The sequence below is a fragment of the Oncorhynchus tshawytscha genome, unplaced genomic scaffold (genome assembly GCF_018296145.1).
Source record: "Oncorhynchus tshawytscha isolate Ot180627B unplaced genomic scaffold, Otsh_v2.0 Un_contig_4803_pilon_pilon, whole genome shotgun sequence".
Classification (NCBI taxonomy): Eukaryota; Metazoa; Chordata; class Actinopteri; order Salmoniformes; family Salmonidae; genus Oncorhynchus; species Oncorhynchus tshawytscha.
The window spans coordinates 707501-719290 of NW_024609813.1; the positions used below are offsets into that span (position 1 = coordinate 707501).

The 11790-nt window shown below is 45.2% G+C and overlaps 1 protein-coding gene across 2 annotated transcripts in view; it reads left to right on the forward strand.

Moving 5' to 3' along the window:
- LOC112241806 (WW domain binding protein 1-like) overlaps nt 1-3113 on the forward strand; it is a 20551-nt gene extending 17438 nt beyond the window's left edge. For both annotated transcript variants that reach the window (XM_042318678.1, XM_042318677.1), the window contains 2 exons: nt 256-417; nt 1119-3113. In XM_042318678.1, coding sequence (XP_042174612.1) covers nt 256-417; nt 1119-2227 — 1271 coding nt within the window. In that variant the 3' untranslated portion in view covers nt 2228-3113. The remainder of the gene's footprint in view (nt 1-255; nt 418-1118) is intronic.
- The last annotated feature ends 8677 nt before the right edge of the window (nt 3114-11790 follow it).

Here is an 11790-nt window from a genome sequence, read left to right on the forward strand (position 1 = left end):
ACAGCTATACCGATGCATTGTGGTATGTAACCAGACCAGATCGGGAGTTTAACATGAGCAAGCCCTTAAGGCTGGTCTTCTGATCAAACTGTAGACGGTTTGTCTTATTACGGTATAATAAATATCAATTTATAAAAGCCTTTTCAATGTGATGCAACAGTATAGCTACCAGAGGCTGTTCAATAATTGGGATTAATAAAGTTGCTTGAATTCAATTCAGTATGGCCATTGTCTCTGTGTGTCTGTATCCTGCAGGGTTCTGGCTGCTGTGGACCATCGTGATTCTGTTCAGCTGTTGCTGTGCCTACCGCCACCGGCGGGCCAAGCTGCGTGTCCAGCAGCAGCAGAGACAGAGGGAGATCAACCTGATCGCCTACCACGGAGCCTGCAACTACCCTGCGTCCATGTTGGACCTCAGTACGTATAGCTACGGTCGCCTCTCTCCCCGGTCCTTTCATTGTCTGCGTCACCTTATCGTCTTATTAGCAGGACCTGGGTTCAAATAGCATTTGAAATGTTTGCTCATTTGCTTGAGTCTGTCTAGGGTGCTAGATTGGTTGGATTCAAACTTTTGGGACTATTCCATTGGCTGCATTGTGCCAGGGAAGGTCAAGGAAGTACAACTTATAGCCCCGATGCAGTCTTCTTAATTTTATTTTCAAATGTAAACAACTCCAGATATATTTTGGTATAATTTGTTTTCCTGAGCCTCCTTTTGCCATTGAAATGCTCAGTCTGATTGTGTGGGCGTCTTGATACAAATGTTACTATACAGTATTTACATACACAACCCTAGTCATAACTAGTCATTGGTCAGAATAATCAGATCTGATTGTGATGTCATGATCTGGGCCAAAAACTACATCTCGCCTGAACAGGCTGAAATGCCAGGATTTTTTTTCAAACAGCTCTTCCACAAAAAGGGCATTATCATAAATTTGTCAATTTCAGAGTGTCATTTCAACCTCATAGTGTGGAAGTATCATTAAAAAAACAAGACTTTTGAATGCGCTGCACAATGACTATTTTGGAATTTGGTGTCTCAGTCCCTATTGCTGGTCATGTAACCCTAGTGGTTAGGAGATGAAATTGATTATCTGTCATGTGTTATATTGTAGGTTTCCTGGCCTCCTTCAAGCTGCCGTCCTATGAGGAGGTGGCAGCCCAGCCCCCCTCACCCCCTCCATCCTACAGCTCCGTCTTTGCTCTGCAGGGGGCAATGGGGGGCGCCACCACTTACACAGCCACCCCTTACGGTTCAGCCTACCCCCATCACCACCAGCAACAACCCCTCGGCCCTCCCTCCTACTTGGTTAGCTCCAGGGCGGGCCCCAGCGGTGCCGGTGGTGGCCTGACCTCATCTCAGAGTTCAGACAACTACACCAGCTGCTCCTGCGAGTCCTGCTCCCTCCTCACCTCCCCATCCAGCACCTCCTTCTCTGTCCAGGTGACCTACGAGACGGATAATACCAGCCATGCCTCCACGCCCGGTAGCGAGGTTGGAGGAGGAGGGAGGGAGGCCCTGAGAGGCTTCCCCAGGGAGGGTTCATCTCTGGAGGGAGTTGTGTCTGCCAGGTCCCCTTTGTCTCCTGGAGGATATCCAGCTCCTCCTCTGCCCCCTCCTCCACCTGAACTTCTACCTACACCTTCTCCCACAACGTCTTCTCCTCTCCCTCCCACTCTTCCCCCTCCCAAACTATCTTCTCCCTCTCCACTTCCTCCTCCACATCATCTGCCACTCCCTCCACTCATCCTTATGGACCCCCTGGCTGTGCTGGCTGAGCAGAGAGGGGTAGAGGGTGGCCTGAGTGAGGGTGGGGTCACAGAGAGACAGAGCCCTTCCATCCTCTCTCCCCCCAAGCCCACCCAGTCTCCCCCCAAACACGCCCTCTTCTCCACCAACGTGGACTTCTTCGAGCCCGTGGAGAAAGAGAAGAGAGAGGAAGAGGAGGAGGAAGAGAAGGATGAGGATCATTTCCGTCACCGCCGGCTCACAGGCGACTCCGGCATCGAAGTGTGCCGCTGCCAAGTGAAGAGCGAGGAAGAGGATGTGGAGAAGAAGGTGGAAGAAGATCAAGTTGGAGGAGGGGATGGAGAGGAGGGGGCGGATTTCCTCCATGACAGTGTGGACTGTTCCCTCCGAGCACAGCAGGTCGCCCAGTGTGGCCACGCCTCCTCGGCCATCCCCAGGGGCGGGGACGCCATCATCACCGTGGAGTCGTCATGAGGACAGCCAATGAGGGCCAAATAATTTGGTCAGGTGACCAAAACTCACTTGACTGACAACAAATGGAGCCAATGGAGCTTAAAAGTGTTTACTTTGACCCAGTAGCACCCCCTACTGTTCAAACCAGGAAGGAAGCCAAGGCCCACATCAACTAGTATGGGCCTGCTTGTGTTAACGGCTTACTGTAGTAATGTGAAGTCACCATAGTAACACAGAGGAAGAGGATCATCACAGCCTTCTAATTGAAAGGAGGAAGGAAGTCGTTACAGAGGGAGTCAGACAGTTTATCTGTGTTGATCTTTCTGACGGTCATTATCATTCTGTTCCGCTGTGCTGCCTCTGGGAACAAAGACACCTTTTATTATTTCTCAAAGTGCAGAAACCAATGCTGCAGTGAAACTGCTAATTATAATCTCTCGCTCTCTCTTTCTGTCTCTCTGTCTTTCTGTCTCTCTCTCTCCCTTTCTGTCTCTCTCTCTCCCTCTTTCATCACAGGAAGAGGAGCAACAGCTGCATGAGACAGTATAAAGTCAGCATAATGTTCACACAGTCTCCCACACACACACACACACACACACACACACACACACACACACACACACACACACACACACACACACACACACACACACACACACACACACACACACACACACACACACACACACACACACACACACACACACACACACACACAACAACCCACCTGCTGTGTCTGAAGCTCTGCTGCACCTGCCCTTTTGCTTTGCAAAAATACCTCCAGCTTTCTTCCTCTCCCATCCTCCCATCAGAGTACTGTTAGCTTCTCTTCTCCTCTCCTCTCCTCCTCTCCCATCCTCCCATCAGAGTACTGTTAGCTCCTCTTCTCTTCTCCTCTCCTCCTCTCCCATCCTCCCATCAGAGTACTGTTAGCTCCTCTTCTCCTCTCCTCCTCTCCCATTCTCCCATCAGAGTACTGTTAGCTCCTCTTCTCTTCTCCTCTCCTCCTCTCCCATCCTCCCATCAGAGTACTGTTAGCTCCTCTTCTCTTCTCCTCCTTTCCTCCTCTCCCATCCTCCCATCAGAGTAGTTAGCTCCTCTTCTCTTCTCCTCCTCTCCCATCCTCCCATCAGAGTACTGTTAGCTCCTCTTCTCTTCTCCTCCTCTCCTCCTCTCCCATCCTTCCATCAGAGTACTGTTAGCTCCTCTTCTCCTCCTCTCCTCCTCTCCCATCCCTCTCTCTCAGAGCAGCCTGCCTTTGACGAGGGCCAGTGGTTGATGTTGCTGTTGGATGTACAGTCATTGACAAGGTGAGACTGGGTCTAGTCTAGTTACAAGCTGGTATAGACTGACCTCGCTGTCTGACACTCACATTGACCTGTTGTTGCGCTGCTGCTCGGACGATCGGCAATCTGCAAGGCAATAATGATATGAACAATGATTATGACGATGGACAAGAGCCATTGAAATCACTCCAAGACTGTCTGACTGTCCGTTGGATTCTGAGTGGTCAGTGACAAGAATATGAACACTGAGAAAGAGGTGGTGTGTACAGTTACAACACGCTAAGACTTTGCATTGGTTTTCTGATACCTATTCTAGTGCTGTTTCACTGTTAGCTGATAGTACACATCCAGACTTTGTCCTATTCTGACATTTCAAAAGAGGAATTGTGATGTGTATTTCTCCCAAGGTTTAGAACTATGTGGACTGATCTTAGTGTGCTCTCTACCCAATCTACGCCATCTTCTCTCTGTCCTCTTGCGATGGAGTTTCCTTATCTGCTCAATTGCTCATTCAACAGCCTAACTCTAACTTTAAACCTTCACCTATGATATTGAATGTAATCATTTGCATATTAGCAACACCAAGCAAAGGAAGTGAAATGGAAAACTTGAACTGGAAATGAAGTGCTGACTGGACGAAGGACTGTTCATATCAGAAGTTACAGCTTTGATTTCAAGGCATTGCACTTGATTTTCGTCATCTGTATTGAAGTGCCCCTTTTGTCGTGATCTAGACTGTTTCATCCTAAATAGTGCCCTCTCCCATATTGTCCTAGACCTAGTCCTAGACCTAGACCTAGTCCTAGACCTAGACCTAGTCCTAGACCTAGTCCTAGACCTAGTCCTAGACCTAGACCTAGTCCTAGACCTAGACCTAGTCCTAGACCTAGTCCTAGACCTAGACCTAGTCCTAGACCTAGTCCTAGACCTAGACCTAGTCCTAGACCTAGACCTAGTCCTAGACCTAGTCCTAGACCTAGTCCTAGACCTAGTCCTAGACCTAGACCTAGTCCTAGACCTAGTCCTAGACCTAGTCCTAGACCTAGAGTGAATGGAGGAGTTGTTTTGTGAGCTTTTCAAACTGGAACCGTGTCAAGGCTTTCTCTCGTGTGCTTTGCTGTTGTGTGTTTATGTTCATTTTTAATAATCATGAGTCATTTATTTTTTCATTTAACAGAACCATTTTACCATAATCGCCTAAGGATTGTTACAGATTGAGTACTCACTAGTCAATTACAGAATGACTCAATTTAAACAGCGACCACAATATACTGCTGAATGTTATTGTGCTGAACAGGCGTAGTGTGAAAATGAGACAAATCACAGCTTTCATTTCATGTTGTTGTTATTGTCACATATATAGTTATCTGAAGGCTACATTTAGTTTCTCTGGTAACAAGCAGTGGCTTCATACTGTAGGAATGGTTGCCATGGATTTCCCATGTACTGAGCGTTGTTTGAGACCCAAACCTGACTTCAAAGCTATTGACCTCTAGATTGGCTCAAAGCTACAGTAGATTGATTTTAATACTGTAACCAGTTGGACTATTCTCTGCGACTAGCATCAAGGTGATGATGGAGCTGGGTTGGAGAAATAGCATGTTAACTCTTAGTGTGACTACAACCACAGACAGGAGATGATCCTTGCATTTCATTTTCTACATCTCTCTGTCACCACTATGTGTGCATGTGTGTGTGTGTTTATGTGTGTGTGCATGGGTGTGTGTTTGTGTAAAGCTCTTATTCGGCAGCTTATGTATAATTACAGTTATTGCTGATGAGTCACTCGCTCCCACTGGCTCATTCACCTGGGTGGACATTTCTGGGAAAATGTTTTTTTTAATACCAGATTTCCATGTTCAGACATCCTGTATGGTTAAAGAAAACATTGTGTACGTGTGAACGGTGGGACTCAGAGACTATCACAAAGCATGATGTCATGTCATCACGTCGGTCAGTGCAGCCGCATAGCTGAGCGTGGGAGGGGGGGAGATATGGGGAGAGAACAAGAGAGAGAGGGGTGGAGAGAGAGGGAGAGAAAAGGGGTGAGAGAGGGAGAGTGAGAGAGGGGGAGAGAGAAAGAGAGAGTGGGGGGGGGGGAGAGAAAGAAAGAGAGAGAGAGTGTGGGAGAGAAAGGGGAGAGAGAGGGAGAGAAAGGGGGGAGAGAGAGGGAGAGGGGGGAGAGAGAGCGATAAAGAGAGAGAGAGAGAGAGAGAGAGAACATGAACAGCCAGTGGGCTCATTGCTCATCTGTGTCTTGCTGACGGAGAAGCTGTTTTTCATGACTAAGTATTTGGGTTCTCCTATGTTATGTAGTACTGTCCTATGTGTGGTTGTCTTCTAGTCGTATACCCAAACCCATGTTCAGCAGTACTATTTCAGCAGTCTCTTTTTTAAAGATACTCACAGTACAACTATGAAATCCGAGACGTGCAAAAGAAAAGGTACATGTTTAGCAATAGAATGGCATTAACTGTTATCCCTTCCTCTGATCATTATAGGTTGAAAACTGGTTGTAATCAAGTTGTAAACCTGTTATAATGACAACATTTACCTGTCGATAGTGATCAATGACTTGTGAAACTGCATTTTAATAAGAACCATGTCTGTTTCAAAGGTACCCTTTAACTACAGGTCTCAGACCAGTTGACTCGACCCCCACTCCTAATCTTAACCTTTGGGACATGAGAAGCAAAGCTGACCTCAGAGCAGCTCCTTTTGTGACTATGACCATTTCTTTTGCCTTGTCAGCTGCCAGTTGTTTCCTATGAACAGTATGCTTCTTCTAGCCTGGTTCCCTATCTGTTTGTGCTGTCTTCTCAGATCTGGAACCAGGCTATGCCCCCCTGCCCAGTCCCTTTGTTGATAGGCCAAGGCAAAATGTCAGACTGTTACCTCGCCGAGTTATTATGACTGCGATTGGATGTTGACCCTGTTTTTCTGATACTATATAGCCTCCTCTATATTTGTACTACTAGCTACTACCTTTATTTTGTATACCCTGAGAATTTAATTAGAAGCATTGGTACAGTAGTGCCAAGTTCATTTTATGGAAAGCTGGGTCATATTCATTAGGGTGCACCGTAGCAAAATGTTTTGCAATGGGGGGCGACAAGTGTTTCTTATTGGCCAAAATAAGGAAGACCTTCTCTGTTTCAGTCCATTTTCTACCGCTTGGTATATAATGAATATGACACTGTTGGGCCAGGATGTCTTAAGACTGTTGGTTTTGCTCCAGGCAGGGAAGAATGTCTCATGTTTCACCGACTTCCTAATATGGATGCTGCACTATCCTGCCATTGACTGACAGCAGGCTTTAGCAACTACAGTTGAAGTCGGAAGTTTACATACACTTAGGTTGGAGTCATTAAAACTCATTTTTTCAACCACTCTACAAATTTCTTGTTAACAAACTATAGTTTTGGCAGTCGGTTAGGACATCTACTTTGTGCATGACACAAGTCATTTTCCAACAATTGTTTACAGACAGATTATTTCACTTATAATTCAGTGTATCACAATTCCAGTGGGTCAGAAGTTTACATACACTAAGTTGACTGTGCCTTTAAACAGCTTGGAAAATTCCAGAAAATGATGTCATGGCTTTACAAGCTTCTGATAGGCTAATTGACAGCCTTGAGTCAATTAGAGGTGTACCTGTGGATGTATTTCAAGGCCTACTTTCAAATTCAGTGTCTCTTTTCTTGACGTCATGAGAAAATCAAAAGAAATCAGCCAAGACCTCAGAAAAGACATGTAGACCTCCACAATTCTGGTTCATCCTTGGGAGCAATTTCCAAACACCTGAAGGTACCACATTCATCTGTACAAACAATAGTACGCAAGTATTAACATCATGGGACCACACATCCGTCAGACCGTTCAGGAAGGAGACGTGTTCTGTGTCCTAGAGTTGAACGTATTATGGTGCGAAAAGTGCAAATCAATCCCAGAAAAACAGCAAAGGACCTTGTGAAGATCCTGGAGGAAACAGGTACAAAAGTATCTATATCCCCAGTAAAACGAGTCCTATATCGACATAACCTGAAAGGCCGCTCAGCAAGGAAGAAGCCACTGCTCCAAACCGCCATAAAAAGCCCGACTACGGTTTGCAACTGCACATGGGGACAAAGATCGTACTTTATGGAGAAATGTCCTCTGGTCTGATGAAACAAAAATAGAACTGTTTGGCCATATTGACCATCGTTATGTTTGGAGGGAAAGGGGGAGGCTTGCAAGCCGAAGAACACCATCCCAACCATGAAGCACGGGGGTGGCAGCAATATGTTGTGGGGGTGCTTTGCTGCAGGAGGGACTGGTGCACTTCACAAAATAGATGGCATCATGAGGAACAAAAATTATATTGAAGCAACGTCACATGACATAAGTCAGGAAGTTAAAGCTTGGTTGCAAATGGGTCTTCCAAATGGACAATGACCCCAAGCATGCTTCCAAAGTTGTGGCAAAATGGCTTAAGGACAACAAAGTCAAGGTATTGGAGTGGCCATCACAAAACCCTGACTTCAACCCTATAGAACATTTGTGGGCAGAACTGAAAAATCGTGTGCGAGTAAGGAGGCCTACAAACCTGACTCAGTTACACCAGCTCTGTCAAGAGGAATGGGCCACAATTCACCTAACGTATTGTGGGAAACATGTGGAAGACTACCCAAAATGTTTGACCCAAGTTAAACAATTTAAAGACAATGCTACCAAATATTAATTGAGTGTATGTAAACTCCTGACCCACTGGGAATGTGATGAAATATAATAAATAATACTTTCTACTATTATTCTGACATTTCACATTTTTAAAATAAAGTGGTGATCCTAACTGACCTAAGACAGGGAATTCTTACTACGATTAAATGTCAGGAATTGTAAAAAAAAACTGAGTTTAAATGTATTTGGCTAAGGTGTATGTAAACTTCCAACTTCAACTGTATGTGATATACACTGAGAGTACAAAACATTAAGAACACCTTCATAATATTGAGTCCCCTCCTATGTTGACTCCAATGCTTTCCACAGTTGTGTCAAGTTGGCTGGATGTCCTTCTGGGTGGTGGGCCGTTCTTAATACACACAGGGAACTGTTGAGTGTGAAACACCCAGCAGCATTGTGCCTGTCACCTACTACCATACCCTGTTCAAAGGTACTTCAATCTTTTGTCTTGCCCATTCAATCTCTAAATGGTATACATACACAATCCATGTCTCAATTGGCTCACCTGAATTCACCTGGTCAGTCTTTGTCATGGAAAGAGCAGGTGTTCATAATGTTTTGTACACTCAGGGTTCATGAAGCCATAGCAACTATGTGATATACATGTAGCTATAGCAACTATGTGATATACATGTAGCTATAGCAACTATGTGATATACATGTAGCTATAGCAACTATGTGATATACATGTAGCTATAGCAACTATGTGATATACATGTAGCTATAGCAACTATGTGACTGTTAGTTAATTATATTGAACAATGTGTATTCCTTGAGGGTATGCTACTGTACAAGTAATTGCAATTCTGTCTCTTCTGTCTATCATGCATGTTTGATTCTGAGAGAGAAGGTGGACAGCACTGTCACCAGTGTAACTGTATGTATCATCATTGCAGCTATTGATTATAATAAACATATTCATGATGAAGGTATTGATTATAATAAACATATTCATGATAAAGCTATTGATTATAATAGGCTCCCTAAAGCTTAACGCTTATTGATGGTGATATTTGTTAATTTGATGCTATTGTCCGTTGACCAGTCTCAGCCCCTTTTTCAGAAACGTGACATTATGAATATCTCATTGGTTCATTCTGTATTCCCTGTGTGTAGCAAATATACAGACTAATGACATGGTGATTTCTAATCCATCTCTCGGTGTAACACATGCTACAACTGTACTCTGTACTGACGTTGTTGACTTGGTTCTTTCCTATCTCAACCAGTGCTTTTTCAGATGCTTCATTGCGTATTAGGTTGAATATTTATGTCACTCTCTCACCTACAGGTCCTGGTTTTTACCATATTGGACTTGGTCGTCCACAATGATTATTATGAAACAAACTGTGGATTTTGTGTGGAAATAAATGTTGCAAAGTTCTGCACAAACACTAGTCTAGGTGCACGTTTTTATTTGCTTGCACAGCATTGAACATGGATGAGAACGGCGCCGGAGGAGATGGCTGCCTTTTTACGGGCTCTATCAGGAATCAAGGTAAGAACCAAGTGCAGACTGTGTGAAGTAACAATGTCATTACGACAGGTCACGGCAGACAAGGGTCGATGATCCAGAGTAGTAGCAAGGTACTGGACAGCAGGCAGGGTCAGGGACGGGCAGAATGGTCAGGAGGGCGGGTACAGGGTCACGGCAGGCAAGGGTCGATAATCCAGAGTAGTAGCAAGGTACTGGATGGCCGGCAGGGTCAGGGACGGGCAGAATGGTCAGGAGGGCGGGTACAGGGTCACGGCAGGCAAGGGTCGATAATCCAGAGTAGTAGCAAGGTACTGGATGGCCGGCAGGGTCAGGGACGGGCAGAATGGTCAGGAGGGCGGGTACAGGGTCAAAAACCAGGAGGACAAGAAAAAGAGGCTGGGAAAAAACAGGAGCTGACAGGACGAACGCTGGTAAGCTTGGCAAACAAGACAAACTGGCCACAGACAAACAGAAAACACAGGTATAAATACACAGGGGATAATGGGGAAGATGGGTGACACCTGGAGGGGGGTGGAGACAAGACAGGTGAAACAGATCAGGGCGTGACAGGCTTCTAATCAATTGTGTTATTAGCAGGTAACCCATCTCTACCATCCGTCCTATTGGCCAACGTGTAATCATTGGAGAATACACTGGATGAGCTTCGTTCAAGACTGTCCTACCAACGGGATATTAAAACAGTTTCCACAAGTCGTGGCTGAACGATGACATGGATAATATACAGTTGGCTGGGTTTTCCGTGCATCAGCAAGACAGAACAGCTGCCTCCGGTAAGACAAGGGGTGGCGGTCTATGTCTATTTGTCAATAACAGCTGGTGCACAAAATCAAATATTAAGGAAGTCTCAAGGTTTTGCTCATGGTAAACTGTAGACCACACTATTTACCAAGGGAGTTTATCTTTATTTTTCATAGCTCTCTATATTGGGCTCCCGAGTGGCGCAGTGGTCTAAGGCACTACATCTCAGTGCAAGAGGCTGCAGTACCTAGTTCAAATCCAGGCAGCTTCACATCTGGCCGTGATTGGGAGTCCATAGGGCACAGTTGGCCCAGCGTCGTCCGGTGTAGGCAGTCATTCTAAATAAGAATTTGTTCTTAACTGACTTGCCTAGTTAAATAAAGGTTACATTTAAAAAATATTATTTACCACCACAAACCGATGCTGGCACTAAGACCGCACTCAACGAGCTGTATAAAGCCATAAGCAAACAAGAAAATGCTCATCCAGAGGCGACACTCCTAGTGGCCGGGGACTTTAATGCAGGGAAATCTGTTTCACCAGCATGTTTCTACCAGCATGTTACACGTGCAACCAGAGGGGAATAAACTTTTAGAAGCAAAAACTAAAGCAGGAAGTACCAGTGACTCGCTCAATACGGAAGTGGTCAGATGACGCAGATGCTAAGCTACAGGACTGTTTTGCTATCACAGACTGGAATATGTTTGTAAAGCTATGATTGTCCAAAACGGGTCCCCACCCGTCTTCTACTGTTGTTCTCCTCTGCAGTCGTCCGGTATACGGTGACTTGTCGTGTCGTCCTGAACAGAACTGCAGAGTTGATTCTACTTCCATTCGCTCTGGAAGATGCTTCTTTGAAGATAGGCTAGCCAGCCGTGTCGATGGTTCCCAGTGGGGTGACGAGAGTAGTGTTCTATGGTGGTTTTGAGTAGTAGTAGTATGGTTCTACTGTAATTCACTTTTCTAGATACTTTACTAAGGACAGCTAATCAGCCGTACCAGTGATTGTCCGGGGGGTGACTTTATCGTCTCTACCTCGTGTTGAGATTCAGAGTTCAAACCACTTTAAACATGAGCTGCAGCTCTATGTCTCTCTGGTCTGATATGTTAATTCTTAACCCATCATTTTACACTGTTTGTTCAAAAGGGGCGGTTTCGTCAGGCTGACACGCTCTCTGACCACACTCAAGGGGGCGGTGACTACTTACTGTGCACAGTTAATTTCCTCTTATAGTTTCTAAATCACAACCCTCTCTTAACAAAAACACTTTCATCAGGTTTCATATAGCATGCGCAATGCAGAGGATGGAAATTTCGTACATGTCGTGTGTATACTT